The 21177-nt window shown below is 43.1% G+C and overlaps 1 protein-coding gene across 6 annotated transcripts in view; it reads left to right on the top strand.

Annotated features, from left to right (window-relative positions):
• sox6 (SRY-box transcription factor 6) overlaps nt 1–15726 on the top strand; it is a 135363-nt gene extending 119637 nt beyond the window's left edge. For 3 of the 6 annotated variants that reach the window (XM_079736655.1, XM_079736654.1, XM_079736653.1), the window contains 4 exons: nt 1512–1617; nt 8341–8574; nt 9309–9525; nt 10397–15726. In XM_079736655.1, coding sequence (XP_079592781.1) covers nt 1512–1617; nt 8341–8574; nt 9309–9525; nt 10397–10709 — 870 coding nt within the window. In that variant the 3' untranslated portion in view covers nt 10710–15726. The remainder of the gene's footprint in view (nt 1–1511; nt 1618–8340; nt 8575–9308; nt 9526–10396) is intronic. The other 3 variants (XM_079736657.1, XM_079736656.1, XM_079736658.1) reach the window with 2 other exon arrangements.
• Nucleotides 15727–21177: the final 5451 nt, after the last annotated feature.

Genomic DNA, 21177 nt, shown 5'->3' with positions numbered 1-21177 from the left:
AAAAGCAAGAGGACACGCAAGACTCTGTGAAAAGCCTCAAATGCAACGCATGATCCCTTGTCTTGCATTTCATGGACATAACAATTTTTAAGATTTTGCCTTTCAGACTAATAGGATAATTGTATTCATACAAATATGTAAATATTTGATGTGTTTTGCTATATCAATATATATGTTTGACTATATACATCTAGTATTAGGGCAAACCACAACAGAAGTCAAAGTGTATCTGGGCTGGCTCAGTGAGGGGTAAATGTGTACATTAACTCCCATGTGAGAAACGGTGGAAAACAAACAAAACGTTTGAGTGAGAAGAGAACAACAGAGGGGCTGAAAGATTCATGTGCACACCGGTGTCAGTGGCGCTGCCGCCACCGCCGTCTGTGTGTGTGGGGGGTTGTGTGTGGCAGCCGGGGAGCTGTTAGCTTTGTGTTGAGAATCACACCTGAGAAAGAGTGTGTGTGTGTGTGTGTGTGTGTGTGTGTGTGTGTGTGTGTGTGTGTGTGTGTGTGTGTGTGTGTGTGTGTGTGTGTGTGTGCGCGCATGTGATGATAGAGGTGATAGCAGGGGTTAGGGCAGACAGTGCACCTCTGCTCGGAGATTGAACACTCACCCTGGGAGTAAAACAAATGCTGTTCACTGAAAGGCTGCAGCAACATGCCTGCTTTTAGTGTCATCCGGGTGGAACCTGGGAGGGGGAGGGGGCGGAGATTATTTGTATCATGCAGAGTCAAAGTGTCCATCTTCTACTTGAGTCTTTAGAGAGGAAGACAGCCCTCTGCTAATGCCTTGTGTATTCACCGAGGAACTAGGTCATCCAACAATGGAGCCAGCAGCAGTCGCCACTCTCCCCCTGCATAATACATTAAGTGTAATGCGCAGCAACTATTCAGGAGGGCCCCCGAAAGCTGTTATTTTATTCTGTAAATGCACACGGACATGACATTTAATATTGTCACTGAGCGGAGTGAATGACAGGGTTTCATTGTGCGTCAAGTACAACATGATGCCAAGCTTAATCTGAGCATAAAGCGACACGACAAAAGGGAAAACACGGTGTGTTCTCCAAAGCATGAACTCTGAATAAATGATGGGCCGCTGCGCGCAGGGCGCCACAGACCGGGGAAGGGGCGCTGGATGGAGGGGGAAGATTACAGAGGAAAATCTGAGCGCTGCAAAGAGGGCCACAGCCCCCATTGTGTGGCCGGGATCACAACGTATTCCTGCTGTAAATCTATTTACAGCACCCCTGGACCTCACTGTCTCTCCACCGCCTCGCTGTCATCCATTATGCTGGCTGTTGAATGCCGAGATGAGAAAGGAGAGAAAGCAACATCTTTGCTTGTGTCAAAAGAGCAGTATTTCAAAGGAGCTCCATTTACGGAGCTTCTTGAGATTTCTGATACAGTGCTTTTACCATTCCCCGTCTATGTGTTTTGGCTGTCGTTGTGTGTGTAAAAAGGGGGTGTATCGACTTATTTCTGCCCCTGACTGTTTGTGTCTTCCTCCAGGAAAGGGCTCATTTTGAGAGCCTTGGGCACCATCTTGGCAAGTTGGGTGAAGATGGAAAGATTGGCCATAGAGTCATCGACCTCACCAGGCCAGAAGACCTCGATGGTAAGTTCTTTATATATTTTCCATAGTAGAATTTTTTTTTTTTATGTCTATCTATATTTATATCACCAGCTTTTGTTAGAGATTTGTAATCTCTGACAATCACAGCCCTTCTAGATTAAATTCACAGCAGCAATAATTACATGCTTACAGAAGCCCTCAAAGTGTTCTAATGATTAGATGGCATTTTTTATGCAAAAATCTAGATTGCAGGCTATATTGAGTTAAGTTCCCAAGAGAACCGACTGTGTGTGAGTGTTTTTGTGTGTGCTAAGGTTGGGGGGGTGTGTTGGGTGTGAGAGTGTCTGGGTGTGTATATGAGCATCCAGTGTGAGAGTGTCTGGGTGTGTGTGTCTGCGTCTAAACGTCTAAATGTTTGTGTGTGTGTGTGTGTGTATTTTTCTTGGTGAAACTCTGAATGTGTGTGCGTGTCTGTGTGTGCTTGTGTGTGCGTGTGTGTGTGGCTGGTGTGTTTTTGACCGTGTAATGGAAGCTGTCTGTAGTAGCATACCGCGGCTCGAAGGTTTTCATACGTAGGTGAGTGGAGGACCGAGAGGGGTGGAGGGCTGCCTGAGGACAAAGCTGGCTCTTCTCCAGCCTTGGCTTGTGTTGCACCTCTGCTTGTTTGAGGTCCCGGGCCGAGGGGTGTAAATTCAGGTAGCACCGGTGTGACACAGCGTCAGCCCCCTTTGTGGTGCTGGCTCCAACACAGAAGCAAGCGCTACCTCAATGCACCCATGTTTGTCTGGCGTAAATATTTGTGTCAGTTTCCATGGTACTTCAGAGCAACGCAAAGGGAGGAAAGTGGATGTGACTCACCTTTGATGGTTGAACGACTCTTGAGGAAGAGGGGAAGATATTTCTCGGGACAATGCAAGACCTCAGACGCCGCATAAGGGAACAGTCTGTTACAAAACACTCGGTTTGATTTTACCCCAATAGCCTCATGCGTAATACGTTACAAAAACAATATTGGCATAAAGGTCATCATTTTCCCCTCCCATATAATTGTTATTCACTACCACCAAAGTAGACGCCTCAATTATTCATCCTCAGTTTTCACATCACACCCAGTAATGAAGATTAGAATTTGACTGGCACTTAGTGGTTTCACCGGCATGTTTTTTCCCATGTGAGCCTTGAGCGCCACGGCCTCTCCCACCCCTCTCGGCCTCCGGGGAGGAAGACGTGCTCCCCGTCTCCTTGTCCAGCCTCCTCCCCCAGTGGGAACCTTACTACCGGGGCTGCCGGAGTGTCAGGACCAAAGCAGGGCGCGCACCGCTTTCTCTTGTGTCCTTTTTAAGTCTTGTGGTGGGTAGGGGGAAGTGGGGGGTGGGGGGAGCCAGGCATCTCCCGTCGGCGTTCCCAGTAGGCTGCGGATTAGGACTAGACAGAGGTTAGCTCTGCTTCCCAGAGAGAACAGGCATGAGTGAGGGCCAGGGAGCCACGCATAACTCAAAAACACAGTCACCATTTAAACTCTAACCCCCCTCCCTCAAAAAGTATATATATATCTGTTTGACTCTTTCAACTTCCAAGAACAGGAAAAACACAGCCGAGCAGATGATCTACAGTGGTGCCTTATGACGATAGGCCACATTAAATATTTTTTACACATGCTTATTTATGTTTTGACGCATCCCAAAACCTGTGGATTTTTTGGTGACTTATTTTGGAGTACATTTTGGGCCATCATTTCTTTTCTCAGGTGATTAACAAATCATAGATTATTACCTTAGAGCAAGGCTTTTTTTTTATTACTGAAGGCCTTTTCCACCTCTAATCAGGCAAACTAGATCATTTAAGAATGACTCACTTAACCAAATAAGTCATTACATTACCACCGTGATGCAGCATTTTGGTCACTTGGAGCGCAAAACAAAAATATGTCCCGGCACCATCAAGGGGAAAACTACCGGGGCGCAGCCCACAGCCCACAGCCCACAGATTGAGTGTGAAGACCCCTAGCGTGTAACGGCTCTGCCTGGCCCAACAGAGCAGTAGCATTCAGCCGGCCCCGTGTACAGCAGAGCCCCTGTCAGCGCCGCCGCTCTCCGAGAGCTCCAGGCCGCCTAAACTAATATTTGCAAAGCATGCAGCAACCCAATTAACAGCTGCCAAAGTCCTAACGAGGGCCATTGGAAAATAGCGCCGGCAGAGGAATGGAAATAGATAGAATTTCCTTCTCTCTTTTTTTTTGCAAAAGCCACGAGCCACACGCAGGAACCCACACCACAAATTCATTAGGTCTTTCTGGGCTCAGATGAAAAACATTAAGGCATACCACAAAGGCCTCAGCCCGGGTTCCTTTGTTCATTCACATATGGCAGCGTGTAGTGAGTCTGGTGCTGGGGCTGTGTGTTTACCCTAGCCACCCCCGTCACCCAGGGTCCAGGGAGAACAAAGGGAGCCGTTGAGGGATCCTGAGGAAGCAGGAGACACAGTTTATGGAATGGCGCACTTTGACATCATCAACAGAGCAGAGAGCAACGGGGCGGGAGCCGTAGCGCACCAAGTAGTGACGATGATCGTTTCCTCATGGGACGGCCGCAGCAACAACAGTGACACTATGGGTGTTTATCCACACGTCACAAGATGAATTACTGTTGATTGGTAGCTGGTCAAAGTGGCTGGAGCTTTGGCTTATGATTTTAACTCCACATTGAGTACGCAGGAATAAACCTCTGGTTTCCTGTTGTCTGAAAGCCTAAATTTTTGCCCTCACTTTAGGCTTTTTTGTGTCACGAATATCAAATGGTTGAAAAACAATATGTGAGAAGACTACCAAGGAACTTAAAACATTTCTTAATTGAGTTATCAAATAGTATTTGTGTTTAATAAACTTTGTGTGTGGGTGTGTCACAAAGAGGAACGTATCAACTACCACTCTTTTTCTGATGGTATGTAAGAGGGAATAGAACAGGCAAAAGTAAAAGCTATAGTCAGCATGTCCAAACATGCCAGGCGTTTGTTCCAATTCTGCCAGACGCGCACACACACAAAGACGGCATAATTACTCTACAACCCCACTGTATATTTTTAATGGCCGTGGGATCACCTGACCTCTGAAAGAATATACATTATTAAGGCAGGGCCTAAATTACCTGCAATTTGTAATGGTTAGATAGGCCTGGCTGTTTTTCCAGCCCGGTCTCAGCCTTTGTTCTACCTGTCAGGAGCCATTATTTCTGGGATCCTCCTCGCTCTGAGGGAGGGGTCCCGTTGGTCCCGTTGTGAGTAAATACCTGCAGCCTGATCCTCCTACGGAGGCTGACTGATTGTTGCACGATCACTGAGGCTTGTCCTCTTGAGCGGATTCCTGGGTGACAGTAAGTGTCTGCGTGTGGAACAAAGGCAGCGGAGGTGGGGCGAGTTTGGGGGGGGTGAGAGGGGAATGAGAGGGCCGGGGCAGCACTACCCTCTGGCTGGCTCTGATCGAGTCTCAGCCTGCCTTGCACAGGTGCGAGGCTATACCCTTTTTCTGTTTGTGCTTTTCTTCTTCTTCTCGTATTCTTCTGTGCCCTCTCTCTTAGTTGCGCATTAAATCCCACTTCTCTCTTCACTTTTCCTGTCTGGCGTTGCTCCTTTTGTTTTGTTTTTTCTAGACCCAACCACTCAGCCTCTCCTCCCTCTCCTCTCCCCCTCACCCCCCTTCCCCCCACACACCGAACCGTTTTCATTTTTTTTCTTCTCTTGCTGTAATTCATGCCGCTCATTTGCAGTGTTTTCAGGAGAGACAAATTAAAAGGGGGATTCTTATATTGCTCTGTCACACTGGGCTGCAGGTCTCATGAATCACAATAAATTCTATTAAGCAGCGTTCCCTCCGCAGCCCCTCTTCCCCAGCGCCACACAGGGGGCTTGTCTCTGTTAATGCTTAACATCTGTGTTTATTTATACAATCACTTACCTAGCTAACTGATTTCTAAATGCCCCCCCCCCCCCTTCCCCAAGAAATTATAGTTAATATGCATTTGCAAAATGCCCAAATAGTGTCATATTTACGTAGATGAAAATATGCAAACAATAAAGCACCTAATTGCATGCGGCGCTCTCTGTACGTGGTCTTGCTGAGACTGGCGTCTTCCGCAATGGACGTGGCTGAAACGCGCAGGTTCCTTTTCAAGTCCCGCCACTCAGAGGGCCCAGACACCCTGTGCCCTGCACATTCTTGGCACCTCAAATTGTCCCGTGTTTGGAAACAAATCTCTCACTCATTTTCTGCCTTGGGAGTGAAATAGATCTCATTTTTTCTCACAGAGTATTTCGTCGACGTTATACGTGTCATACTTTCCTATGGCTTACTGAAGCCATCCCACCAAAAAAATAAACATAAGTCCATACCAGATGACATGGTACGAGGCAACAAAAATCTATGCCCCCCCACTTACCACCACCCATGCAGCAATCCTTAATGAAGTAAGTCAATTGCATGGTTTCCCATCTAACTGTGTCTGAAGCACTGGCTGATGGCAGCTTGTTGTTCGATGCCCCCCTTACTCGTAAGAAACTCACCTATGCCCGCGTGCATGCACGCCAGTATATAAATTGCTGAATCAGTGTCAGTGATAGAGTAATGGCATGGGAGCCGTCGTAAATTAGAGCCAGCGATTTCACGGGGCAGACAGTGGCTGTCGTGTCTGAGTGAGCGCCCGCTCCTGAGCTAATGAATACCTTCATCTGGCCTGGCAGTCAGCAGATTGCCCCGCGTTGATGGATACTGTCAACCCTGCCGCCACACCACATTTCATTGCACAATAAACACGGTTGTCAAAACCAAACAAAGTGAAATCAATTCATCCTGTACAGTGAGTGCATGCTAAATGAAATTAACGTACTGTGCCGATCGGTGGCGGCCAAAGTAGTGTATTATTCCTGAATTCCTGTTGGCTTAGGGGCGAGCTGACAGGCGAAGAGAAACTCGATGTCCCTGGCAATACAAGAGAACAAAAAGCCAAGTGCAGCGTAATCAAATTAATAACAGAGTGGGTTTGATCATTTGATAATTGTGTTGAGGAATCACGTCAGACCTAACATTTTATAATTGCGTTGATCTGTAGTGTTTTATAGCTAGGAAAATCTGAGATTATTCATTGGCTTCTCGACTCAGACGGTAAGAATAAAATCAGAGACCCAGAGCATACGAAGCCTGACTAAGTAAAGAGAGCAATGATATTACCATGCATTACTCATTACTTAGCACATGAAGCCTGACTAAGTAATCAGTACCACATGATATTATCATGTCTGAGTATCATGCGTTACTCATTACTTAGCACATGAAGCCTGACTTAGTAATCAGTAACGCATGATATTATCATGCCATTACTTAGCACATGAAGCCTGACAAGGTAATGAGTAATGCATGAAAATACCGTGACTCTGAAAAATCACTGCATGAAAAATGTTTTTATCCCCACGGCGGCTGTAACTCATTTTTCCCTGAGGCACAACATGACCTTTGTGTCAATAAACTGTGCCTTGTTGAAACTCTATTTCACAAGGTTTAACAACCATGAACAGGTCATGTGTGCTACTTTGTATAATTATTTCAATGAATACAATAAAAAGACAAAGAAAATAATAATTTAAATACACCAAATCAACCGACTACTCCTAAATCCATTTTGCCAGACATTACTCAATAAGAATTATTTGTGTTGATCAACTGAAATAATAATAGAGATGAAACCCCAGGTAACGGGTGCCAAGCTCGCAATGGGATGGCCTAATGAGAACGCTTCACATGTGCGTGATGAAATATGCATGAGTCATCCCAAGCTTTCTTTTCCACATTTGACTTCATTAAAGATGTATCGTAGCATATGGAAAGCGTTTTTTTAATCTTATTTTTCATGCCTTGTTTATCAACATGTTTTTGTTTGTTTAAATATTCATAGTGCTTTTATTTAATTCTTTCACATCTAGCATATAAAAGGAAGCAAATGCGGATGCAAACAGAAATCATTATCAGTCAGATGTACAGTTTAATACGGAGAGAGAAACTCTCTTATGCTGATTGTCAATGGCTTGATTGAGAAGCGGCTCTTTGCTCACTCATGTTAACTGTATGCCTGAGTTGTTTTTGTGTTTGTGTGAGTGTGCTTGTGTGTGTGTGTGTGTGTGTGTGTGTGTGTGTGTCTGTGTGTGTTTGTGTGTGTGTGTGTGTGTGTGTATGTGTGTGCACTTGCCTTGTGTTTGTGAATATGCGTCCATGCATGCATATATTTAAAAGAAGGAATGTGTCTTAGCTTGACTTGACTTGGATATATGTGTTGAAATGTTCTCTGAAAAAAAGTTGTGTAGAGTTTGGCAGTCAACACTTCCTGATATTGCCCTATTAAAGTTGGCTTGTGCATTTGTTTGATTTGTTTAGGACTGTCACATTGATATAAGCAGGAGAGAGACAACATTAAGAACTTGTATTGAAGCCTCTAGTTTGGCTTCATGTCAAACTGAGGTTGTTCAGCTCCATACTGTGGTCCTCCATCAGTCCTCCTCCAACAGTCTGCCCACAGCATCTTCTCTATGTTAAGGATGCACATGTGTCAGATTCGGTAGTAAAAGCGCCCGTGTATGGGACTCCCCGGGTGTATCGGAGGCAAACGCTTGACTTGAAGCTGTGATGACTGTGACGGTGGATAAGGGGGAGACGGAGCGACGGCTCATGTCATGTGATTAACGGTCTTCGTTGTCTCTTCCTCTTCTTGCTCTGGCATTTTCCAGGGCGCAAAGAAGTCAATGGCTCAGCCCATAAAGCACAACCCTATTATTGTTGGCCAACAGGAGGCGCCAGCACCACCGAGGCACGGGTCTACAGGGAGGCCCGAGGGCGCAACACTACCGAGCCCCACATCAAGAGGCCCATGAACGCCTTCATGGTCTGGGCCAAGGACGAGCGGCGCAAGATCCTCCAGGCCTTCCCTGACATGCACAACTCCAACATCAGCAAAATCCTGGGTAACCTTTCCTCATTAGGCCGTTGCTAGTTCATGGAAAAGAAGGACTGCAGTGAACACCAATTATCCAGTAACCTTGAATCAATATGTTCTCAATATGTTCTCGCGTTGTGTATAGCTTCGCTCAAGAGCCACAGATTACTTATGTACATGTATTGCTCACTGCCAATGTACACAGGATGCAGAGGATGTCCTCTGTGTAAGGGAACATCTGTATTCTGTTTAAGAGCAGGGGAAGGGATGGTTGGTGGTGGGGTTGGAGTGTGTGTCGCTGAGGGGGTCAGGGCTTGTTTGGTGGATAGGGGAGGGGTCTTATCTTATTGGATGCCGTGGATCAAGCCACTACGGTGTACAGATGGATTTACAGCACGTCACTGCCGTAAGTGTTTGTCATGAAAAATGACAGAGGCTAAATGGGTCTCGTCCCCCCAGCCCTGAGAGGCCATAGCTCAGGGTTATTAAACATACTGGTACCCACAGCGCCGCATGCTGTAGAGCTAGCTGTGTTTAATACACCGGCCGGTTGTCACCCATCTCCCAGTAATGTGCACACAAGAGAGAACATGGCCATCAGAATGTAACCTCGAACAGGAAAAGGAAAGTTTGCACCTTTCCCGATAGCTGTTTGTTTTTTATGAAGCCACAAAAGATTCCTATTGAAGCTTTCTTCTTTTCAAATACAATTTAGTTTAATTACTTTTTTCAATTGAAATTGAACATTTGTTTTGCTTGTAGGTTCAAGGTGGAAGTCCATGTCTAACCAGGAAAAGCAGCCTTACTATGAGGAACAGGCCCGCCTCAGTAAAATTCACCTAGAGAAGTACCCTAACTACAAGTACAAGCCCCGACCCAAGCGGACCTGCATTATCGACGGTAAGAAGCTCCGCATTGGCGAGTACAAGCAGATGATGCGCTCACGACGACAAGAAATGAGGCAGTTCTTCACTGTGGGGTAGGTGCACAGTTACTGTCCTATAAACAGTGACTCCTAAACACATATCAATGATTCCATGAACATTTGACGTTATTTAAAAAATATGTAAATGTGTAGGTGTGTGTGAGTTTAGTTTGATAAAGTTAAATGTAAACGTAAACTTTTTGTACATAACATGCTCTGTGAACTCGATTGTTGATAATGTGAGGGCTGTACTGAAGACAGATAGAGACTTGATTACAGGACATTAAGCCTAAGAACAGCTGTCTAGACCTACACGGTGAATTGTTTAATTTACTGCCGTGCGGCCGGCCAGGAGAAGCTTCTCCAGGTGCTATTCCTGTGTCCGTCGTAAGCTGCACGCTGGCTGGATTTTCAATCATCCAGTACAACAGCAGAACAGAAACAGTGGCTTTATGTCGCCAATAAACTATTACAATATGAAAAAAAATGGTCTAAACAGGAGCTGTCAGGAGACTTTCTCTTTTCCCAAATTATTTCCACAGAGCTAGTGAACGCTAAATTCTACATTCCAAGTTTAAGTGCCTGAGACCAGACTGTGTTTTGGTTGGCGTCAAACAACTTTGTTTGTTCAGCATTCTCTTTAGTTCCTATCTATTGATTCTTTTATTTTTTGTGTAAAAGTAAATCATTAGATTTTAGACTAAATTCCCACATCTTTTTTCCCCCCATTTCCTTCTTTGTCCCCTCCAATTGATCTCTCTCTCTCTCTCTCTCTCGCTCTCTCTCTCGCCCGCCCTCTCTCTCCCTCCCTCTCTCTCTCATTCTCTCTCTCTCTCTCTCTCTCTCTCGCCCTCTCTCTCTCGCCCGCCCTCTCTCTCCCGCCCTCTCTCTCTCTCTCCCTCCCTCCCTCCCTCCACCCGTGCAGTCAGCAGGCGCAGATCCCCATCAGCACCAGTGCGGGTGTTGTCTACCCCGGGGCCATAACCATGGCGACCACCACACCCTCCCCTCAGATGACCTCCGAGTGCTCAAGCGCGTCGGCCAGTCCCGAGCCCCCGCTCCCCGTCATCCAGAGCACCTTCAACATGAAGCTTGAGCCCAGCCCCCTGCTGGTGAACAGCAGCAGCGAGCGCCCCAACGGCGAGGAGGAGATGGACCTGTACGAGGACTTTGAGGAGGAGCCCAAGTCGGACTATAGCAGCGAGAACGAGGCGCCGGAGCCCGTCAGCGCCACCTAAGGCCCGCTCACAGCAAAACAAACACCAGTCAGAACCGTTGGGGGTGGGCGTACCGGACGCACGCGCAACACACCACGAAACTCATCCGAAAAGCGGATTGGCCCGAGGAGCCCAGAGACTGATCTGAAGGGAGGAGGGGAGCAGGGGGGGAGAGAAAATGAAAAAAAAAAAACATTGAGTTCAAAGTAAATAGATGACTTAAGAAAAAAAAGAGAAACTCTCTTAATGATGTATCCTCCACGAGCCAGCATGCGGACGTGGCTTCATGAGATCAACACATATTGGGTCTTAAGTGTTTTCTACAGTGTGTGTAAAGCAGTTTGGTTGTAGTTTGTTTTTTCTTTTTTTTTTATCTCGCTGTTCATTTTTATGTCGTTATCATGGACATTTACACAATTGGGTTTGAGCGTACCATTGGAACTTGAAATTTAGTATTTGATATAAATCTGTTATTCTTAAAGTAATTTACCTTTTTCACATCAGTTTGATGCTTATGATATGTTACATTACTGTTTGTGATGGGAAATCTGTTCTCACTCAGGTATGCTGTGACAGGAACCAGCTTTTGAATGTTTTCAATCTGAATTTAAGTATAGGCATACTATTTCATTCTTAAGGAGTTATACAACAATGGAATTCTTATTATTATTATAATTATACAAACTGTACCATTTTGTGCAGAAGTGCCAAACATTTATAATTTTCTCCTTAAAACCTTTCAAGATCTTTTGAGAGAGGCCGCATGAGTCTTAGACAATCTCTTGACCTCTTAGTGCAGCTTCAGTCTTTCTTCCTTTTTCGTTTATCCGAGCAGGAAATACAACGTAAAAACAAATAGTACTCAGGAACTTTAAAGCGGGCGTAGCAAGTGATATGGCGTCTTGGTGATGCGGTGACTTGCAATGCTGCTTCCTGGGAGCCCATAATGCAGTGATCATCAGCCCTGACCCACCCCCTCCAATGTCTCCTGTAGAGCAGTTAAGTCTTGTGCCGCCGCATCAGCCTCTTGTTTCTAGCTCTCCAATCTAGTCTTACTCACTAAGTTCTTAATCAGAATGACTGTAATCAGGCCAGGACGCTAAAGGGCCAAACGCATCCAATCTGCCCCTTTGGACCAGCAGCAAAAGGCAGCTTTGGGAGCATTACAATCTCAAAGTGATGTTGTACATTGTGACTCCACACTGCATTCTGTTAAACACTTGAGCCCCATTTGGAGGACATGTTTAAAGTCTTTGGTCTTAAACTTTTTTTTTTCCTCCTACAATCCAGTCTTTAGAGACATTGTAAATCTTAAATTGACACTAAGAAGTCTTAAGGAAAGGTTTGGTTATCTTGTTGATGCCTTCAGTTGATTACAGCGGCAGTCTTGGGCTGGTTTATTCCCGGAACCAGACAAGGTCAAATGTACCACACACAGCAAGGCTACTGTATAAACTAACGTGTGACGTTTATTGTTATGCATTTCTCTGTATCTGCATATTTCTTTACATAGCACTTCTCCTCAACATACTTCCCTCGCTAGATTGAAGCATGTTGTGCTACTCGTCATCGTACGCCGACACTTTGGAAAGGCACTTATCTTTTGCATTTAATGCACGAGTACACAGCTAACAAAATAGGAGTCGGCCTTCAGGAGCTTGCTCTGGGCTGAACCCAGCTCCAGCGGTGGTACAGGCTTTCTCTAGCAAGACCTCCCTCCCGCTTTGCGGGGGGTAGAGGGGTCTAAGTGTCCCCCCCACATCCCCCGTCGCCTGCCCCGCGTCCAACCCTAAAACACCCAGGGGTGCGCCATCTGGCTCCGGGCAAGGAGTGGGGGGTCAGACGGAGGTGCTTACCAGGAGGAATAGGCGGGAGGGGGGAACAATAAATATAGGATGTGCATCGCTCATTGTGTTGCCTCCATCAAAGTGTGTGAGCAGGAAGGCCTCAACAGGGGCCGCCACGCTGGCCCAGGCACCAGGCGCTGGTGAGCAGATGGAACAAGTACATCAAGCTGTGGGGGATTATTGAAATGAGTGACGAGTGGCAATCATCTCATATACTGCATTATTAATGCATGGTTCCAGCTATTCTCCTTTTGCCCTTGAACCTGTCGACCTAAAGTAGGAGCCTAGAGTTTCGTAAGAGACCCAAATAGTCTCTGGCTCTTACTGGGCAGGATCTCCACTGTTGGTCACTGCATCACTCGCTTAGATTGAATTGGTACAAATTGATGTATATATATAGTATGTGAAAGAAATTCAAAGCTGGCTGTTATGGCATTGTCTCCGCCATTAAACGCATTCATCCACGTCAGTTTGTAAGTTTGAAACACCTCACTGTTCATTTTTAGTTTTGTTTCCATTCTTTTTCTTTATTGTGTTGCTCTTGTTTTGAGGCACAGCACATGCTTCTAGGATAGCTAACCCACAAAGAAACTTGTAAAGGATTTCCCTCCAGGTCGACCCGTCTGGTGTTTTTAAGCTGTTACTCCTGTTTGCTGGTGGATTAACTAATTTGTATGTGATTGTAAATATTTTCATGACCATGCCAATCCGATTCAGTGGGCTGGTAGTGAAAACGGACTCTCGATGGAACTGAAACTTGACTGTGCTATATAGCAAAAAAAAAAAAAAGAACAAAAAAAAGAAAATTATGACAACAAGAACTCATATCTCTTGAGGAGATGCTGTTTCATAAGTGTTAACAAGCACTGGATATAAATTGTATTTTTATCAATTCTGAGTAATGTGAAGCTGTTTGCTGAGTAAAAAAGAAAATACCATTTCCGCATTTGAACTCAAGTGTGTCTTGTCAGACACCTGATTCAAGTCTTCAAATATTTTTCTGTCTGCTTATTTTGTTTATTTATGCAAAGATCCATGTGATGATTGAACATTTTGTTTAAGCTTCAGGTCAGGGCTGCCTAGGAAGAGAGTCAACAGAGAGAAAGACAGAGAGAGAGGGAGAGAAATTCAACATCCTACATGCAGAGCGGCTGGTTAGAAATACATTATAGGTCAGAAGTCCATTGTATATTGTCTGTCGCGTGTATTCATGTTTTAATATATTTATTAGCCACTATTGGCTCTAAAATTGTTGGTTAACCATTAGTCAACAAATGGACAATCAAATCGACAGAATTAAAACTCACCGATTAGACTGCAGAACAAAAAGCATTTCAATATATTTGCCATCTCGTTTGGCGTTTATTGTAAATATAACATTGGAAATAGATTTTATTTTTTTCCCATGGGTACTTAATGAAGTATAAGTTATGTATTTGATCATTTTGTTTTTACATTTTTGTATGTGCATGTATGTCTTTAAAGCCTGACAAGTCACTGTACCTCACGTAGATGCTGAATATTTCTCCCAGGAGAGCAGGACCTTAGATAGTGATGTTTTGATAATCTTCCCAATTTAAAGACAAATCAATGAAAAAATAAATCAGTATTTACAATCTAAATCTTTTTGATATGACAAGTAAAGTTATCACAAATAAGGTACTACAAACACTTAACAAAAGTGAGTTATTTCAACCACGGCATTCATATAATGTATAATCCAACTTGTGTTTTGGCTAGGTAAAGCACTCATTAGAAGAGGATTATTTTTGAGGAGCAATACTAATACAAATAATAATAAACATGCATGTATTTGGCTTGCATTTACACAGTATAGGAATGAACAAACGTTGTTTTTTTATGAACATTTCTTTGTTGAAAACACAACTGACATTCTTGTAGTTTTTTTACAAGTTGGGAGTGTGCAAGTATTTATTAGTTTTTAACATGGAATAATGCAGTCACCCGAGTGCATTCTTACTCTATATTCTCTTTGCCATTTTTATATGTTGCTAATTTTAATGAACTTGTTCTTGTAGACTACCCAGCCATCAGCAGTTTAGCTCCATACAACCCCTTTATCAATCTAACTATAAGAGATGCCGTTGCATTTGATTCAAAACTGAAGACTTGTAATGCTGTTTCAACATTACTTACTGTACATTTTGTTTTTGCCTGTCTGAACTCTGTGATGTATATGGTGGGGATTATTCTCTCTAATTAAGTTAATCAGCACAATTCACTGATATGCTGGACAGAGATGCTAGCTGGCGTTCTTACGTGTATCAATGGTTCAGGACAGCATTTCTAGTTGTCTTTACAGAACTTTGCTTTTGAGCTTATTTTGTCTTAAGCAACACTGTGTGGCTCTTAGAGTATTGGGGCCGTTCATTTGAGATTGCTGGCAGCCTGGTACAGTTCTGTGCATAGAATCCCTTATCCTGGCAGGTACCTAGACCCATGTCAAGTATTGTTTGGGTGTTATTAGAGTAAATGAAATACATAGTGTCTGTTGCTGCTTTGAAAAAAAAATATTTCTGAATATGTAAATAGTTTATCATAATATCTTGTACAGTCCAGTGTAAAGTTTTTAATTCAACCTAAAACGGTTGCCATTACATTTCTGTTCACATTCTCCTTTATACAGTACACAAAAATCAATTATTTGCTAAGGATGTTATTGTTAAAAGGAAAAAAAAGACAATGGTACTAAACTATTTTACGTTTTTTGTTTTTGATTTTTTGCTTGGCTTCAAAGTGTAAACCAGCAAGTCTTTGGTTTCCATGTGCAGTATTGACGTGAGGTAAAATTAATTCAACAGTGGTGTGTTTGGGGAACAATCCCCTCTTGCTTTGGTAGTATTAATACACTATTTGAAACGACTTCAAACCGGAAGAGTGACACGTTGGGGCTTCGGGGAGGGGGGTATGTCGCACCTTGGAAATGTGTTCAAATGTTTAGATGGTCCTCCCTACAGGATGCATTTAGGCAAATTATAATGTAACACCATTTTCTGTATGTAATTAGTCCATTGACGTAAAAAGGCAGTCATGCGCTGTATAACTGCCTGTTTGAGATCATTTACCTCAAGAACTTTCTCCTTTTCTGTAAACGAGTAAAAAACATTGTGTGACAAAAAAACATCTCACCATCACTCCATCTTTTGTACTGCTGTTGACACTTACAAATTAAAGAGACATTTTGTTTTAAAGTTTGAATGTTTTTTTTTGTCACTATCACTATACTCGAATGAGTTGCTCAAGTAGATTGGCCAGAAGTATTTACAGGAAGTAGTTGACATATACTTGCGCCAATAAGCGGCGTTCCCATTGGTCGTATATAAATAGCATGATATTAAGAGCAGTTGGAAAATGTATCTTGAAGGGTGTCCTTAGCCTTTTCAACACAATTAAATGGAGTCAAAACAGGCTGTGGTTAAACTACACAGAAGGATGCATTTGATGGTCAGGAATTGAATGCTAGGCAAAATGGGTGAAATATTGCTGAACATTATTGCTAATAACTATTTAATTGTAATGATTATCAAAACATTTCATTCTGTTAGTGAGACAATGAAGTTATGGACTGGTGAAAAACTTTTACCTCAACACAAATTTCTTTAACTAGGCTATAACACTAATTTGGGAAATCATAAGCCAAAAATCTATTTGAGGTCAGTTTCATCTTACACAAGTTTTATAATTTGATAAATTAAATGTAAGTATAACCTGTTTTTCCAGCTGATGGTGAACAGCGCCTCCTGAGAGTATCTCTGGCTTCCCCATTAAAATAGGATTTCCGTTTTTCTATTCTGTCTATCCCCTAAACCCCATCCCCATTTACGAGCGTCTGTATGCAGATTGAAATGCATTATTTTTACACATTAAATCATGTATACCTGACGTAGAAATGTCTTTCTGCTATACACATTAAAATGTGATTTACATCCCCCTCGCTAAAACACAGACTGTCACTGCCCTTCCTCAGATAATATTTACGCCCTTGTCAGTAAACACAGACGTATGTCTTGAAAGTTCATTTCAGACAATTACCAAAAAATCTAAACCATATTATCATGAGAGATTATCTAAGATAATTACTTTGTGGGGATGTCCCCACACATTTTTAAGTAATTATTCTCAACAGTAAACAATGCCAAAAAGCTTTCTCCATTTTCACATAGAAGGTAGGGAGTGTGCAACACTGGAAACACCCATGTATCCATCGTTTCTCCGGTCAGAAGAAACATAGGCAGTTGAAGAGATTTAACATCAAAGAGGTGTTTGACTTAAGCCCAAGCCCCAAAGCGATGTCAGGCATTTTATAATTGCATTGTAGTTCGGCTGTAAGAACAATCACCACATGCAATTCCCCTGGGGATCCTTGACCTGATGAAAGTGTACATTCAGAGGTCAGGGCCCAGTGTGCGGGTGTGTTTGTGTGTGCGTGTGTGTGTGTGTGCGTGTGTGTGTGTGTGTGTGTGTGTGTGTGTGTGTGCACGCACGTGCATGCATGCATTTGTGTGTGTATGTGTGTGCATGCGTGAGTATGTGTGTGTGTGTGTGTGTGTGTGTGTGTGCGTGCATGGGTGCGGTCGTGAGTGTGTGTGTGTGTGTTTGTGTCAGAGCAGTGAGGGAGCCAGAGCCAGAGGTCAGGCTGAGAGTTATAAGCCTGGTCTATGTCCATCATCCCAGCCTGGAACGCTGCCATCTGTTGCTCATTATCTTCATTACTTCTCTGTGTCCCACACTGGGTTCAATTGAATGTTTGCCTTAGTATATTCAAAGACAGTTTCAATCCAGTTACAAATCCAGTTACAATTCAGCATATATTATCCATTTGCATAGCATTCTGATGTAAATCAATAATGGGAGGAACAAACATGTAAAATCAGAAGCGATGAGGGCAGCATGCTATTGCAACATGTTAGGAATATAAATCTTACATGGAGAGACGTTTGAGAAAACAACATAAAAGTATTTTTTTTTTCTCTACAACAAATTGAATAACTGGACTGTATTCTGTCCTCTCTACCTCCTATATAACGATACCGATTGGGCCTTGGCGTTTCTAACGGATGCCCATGTCAGCTCCCTGTAGCAGGAACACCCAGCGGTAAATGGAAAATTAGACGTATACCTAGTGACGATAAATCTCATGGTAATCTCCCACACCCCGTCTGCAACTAATGGCAGCCTTGTACGTCGCCATGTATTTGTATTTGCATTATTGTGTGTGGGCAGGGTGTACAAAAAATTAAATGCTGCAGAGGTGGTTGACATTTTAATCTTGAGTGAGTGACAATAATTCTCATTTCCTTTGGCGGATACACTTTTTCTCTCTCTCTCTCTCCCCCCCCCCCCCCCCCCTCTCTCTCTCTCTCTCTCTCTCTCTCTCTCTCCCTCCCTCTCCCTCTCTCTCATTCGTGTGTTTATGAATGTGTGTTCCAGATGGGGGCTGCAGTGTGATTGGGGAGCCAGTGAGGTATGGTGTATTACACCACTGTTTCTAAGTGACCCATTTGCTTCAACTGTCACCACAGTACAAAGATGTGGTTCTTTGGATCATAATGAATACCGCCACGTTGTCGAGGCTATGCTAGGCCTAGGGCAGCGATCGCGTGACTCTGAAGACTAAATGCTGCAGGGAAGATGAGCGTTGAGGGGCATATGGAACAATATTTTACTGTCCAGCGCTGCCACCACTGATCCCCGGCTCCCCCAAGAACAGCTGCTATGTCTCTGACTTGCTTATTAGATTTGACTCATGGCTCTATTATAAGGCCTCTGGCACAGGTAATGAAATGGCTGATATAAAAACAGTACAACATTTTTTCCCAGTATTTGGCATGCAGCACTCAGCCTTATGTTCTTTTCATTTTTTTTTACCACGTTTGGGTGTTTTTATTGTATATACCATGCATAAATGGTGAATTATGAATGAATACGTCTCAGTGTTTGAAATTCCTTTTTTCAAATGAATAGAAAACCATCCTCCTCTAGACTCGACTACATCCCTGAAAGACTATGCCTGCAGTTAATACGTACAAATGGTGGCAAGCCACAAAACAAGGAGAGAAAGCGTAAAAGCTGCGGCGGCAATCCAAGATCTCCATTTCCACCTCGAGTCGTCGGACCTGTATCCATGTCTGAGAGAACGGTACAGCCCCTCAGCTGTGCTTTAATCCTTGGAGGTGAAGGACTTAAGAATTCTTGCTAATTTCACAGATGGTTTAAAATAGATTAGCATGGAGGAGCTGCTCCCAGAGAAGAGCTGACCCACCAGGCTTCCTGCACAGCTGCCAAGTACCCTGTGCCTGATGCTCCGGTGTGCCTTCCAAAAGTCCTGCAAGGTTAAACTCAAACTTAAGCACCACCAAACAACATCCTTCTTGTGCTCCCCATCACCACTCCTTCACCTACTTTTCATCTCTCGTTATTTTTGTTTGGGATAATGTACAAATGTTATCTCAATAAATGGAACCACTTTATGCACACTTTAGATTCCATTTTTGGTCATTTATTCATTATTGTGAGCCCAGCTGAAATTCTGAATCAATGTTTTGTAAGAGTCATGATGTTACAGGCTAGTGCCAAAAAGTCGAGATTCTCCAGCTATTCTAAATATTTTGTATTTTCCTCAATTGGTTGCATTGGAGACACTACACAATATGAGCTGATGGGCTTGAGAAAGCAAGCTACCCATCACCTTTCTCCACCCAACACAAAGCCCTTGGAAACACAACAGACTTCACAGTTTAGTCAATCTGCCCATTTGGCCAACAAAGGTCACATAGCTTGCATTATTTCAATGCTTCCCCCATCAGCCACTTAATTCAATGCATCCAAAAGCCATGTTGTTTTCTTCTGCCGAATAAAGGAGTGGATGAGTCTCTGTGTGGAGTGTTTTGTATATGCCAAGACTGCTGCTAGAGAAGGGGCAATGTCCGAGACATGCAGACACGACTCTGGCCTAGCTGAAAGGGCCCAGCTTGGAGTTAATGGGGAAACACAATGGGATTTCATGAAAAACTCGTCATGGTTTTGTTGGACTTGTCATTCTTTGGTGCATAGCTGTGTGGAAAGCCTAGGAACCATCTGAATGTTATTTGTGCTTTTCTTGAACCATATTTGGGCCAAGTCTCACAAAGCCCTTGTGAGAAGGCTGAAACAATACAGGGCCGCTTTGAGAAGTAGCCTAGACCTTCGCTACAGCCAAGCAGTCTTGGACCTGCTCCTTTCAAAGGGGTTGTTTCAATGGGCTGACATCACAGCACAGCTGTCACTTTCTTTCAGCAACGCTTAGAACAATGTAGCAATGTATGTATCTGTATATTTATATATAAATATATATATATATATATATATATATATATAAATATTCATATATATTATTTATTTTTTTAATAAATCTAAACCTATTTTAAATGTAGTGGAATTAAAGGTGGAGGGAACAATATTTGAAAGAGTTATTTTTGCATTTTTTATGCTTTATTATAGAGTCAGATAAAGAGGAAGATATGTGAGATCGAGGGGAGGACATGCAGCAAAGGACCACAGGCAGGATTAGAACACGGGGTGCTGCGTTCAGGACTGTGCCTATATGGTACGCGCTGTAACCCAGTGCGGCACCGGGGTGCCCCTGGGAACAATATTGTCCCAGCTGTAATGGAAAATCACAGTTTTCTAGCAGAGAGCATTGTTTTGATTGGAATTTTGGATTTGTAATTAATCCAATTAATGAAATTGCAAAAATAACTAACATTTAAATCTAAGTCTATATGGGTTAAATAATTAGGATGTGTTCCCTTAAATGTGAAAATACATTGCATCTATATTGCTTATATGTTTAGGTTTTCCTTTTATAAATCAATCAAGCTAGTGTGCAATGCTGGCATGAATTAACTTTTGAAAATACACATGGGAAAATATTTCAGAAAAAGTAATTTTACATACTGTTTCACATCATCGCCTCTCCTCTGTACATTTATCTCCCCAAGCATTTGACTGTATTTCTTTGGGGAAGAATAAATGCATGATGGTTATTTAAAAGCATCTCGCCTTAGCTTTTTGAAGAATTTAACAAAATAATGGCTTCTATCCTGGTATATGTGTTATTATCTCAAAGCCATCACTCAGTTCTCTCATGCATATGTCAATTACTCAGCCACACCTTTATGAATATGTAAATGGTAGCAGAATGCCTCATTAATTAGTAATTCATGCATTTTTCACAAGCCAGATACTGATGAATTATCATCGAGAAGTTATGAAAACAGGATTCATCATCACGTTCCCAGTATTTACATCTGTATAGTGTGTCGAGCGAGACATTTCAGTTGTGCAGCTTACAGATGTACTGTCGTTGCGCTGTGCTCTTCTGTAATAGGAACGGAAATTCAACATGGAATCACCCAGCGCTTGCTCATTCTTTCATCCTTTCTCTCTTTCTCTGCTTTAAAAACTGCTTATAGATTTAATTGGGAATGCAGATTCTATGTAGAAGTAAGAAGCAGATGGTCATTTTGTCTAATTTCTTTCTTACTATCTTCATCTTAATATGATTTGCTCTATTTTTCTATCTTTTGATAGGGTGGCTGGATGTTGATATGGATGAGGTCTCCAGGGCCACTTCATGTTCG

Source organism: Pollachius pollachius (assembly GCF_949987615.1).
Source record: "Pollachius pollachius genome assembly, chromosome: 5".
NCBI lineage: Eukaryota > Metazoa > Chordata > Actinopteri > Gadiformes > Gadidae > Pollachius > Pollachius pollachius.
The sequence above is the reverse complement of the archived record's forward strand: the minus strand, read 5'-3'. Positions and strand labels throughout refer to the sequence as shown.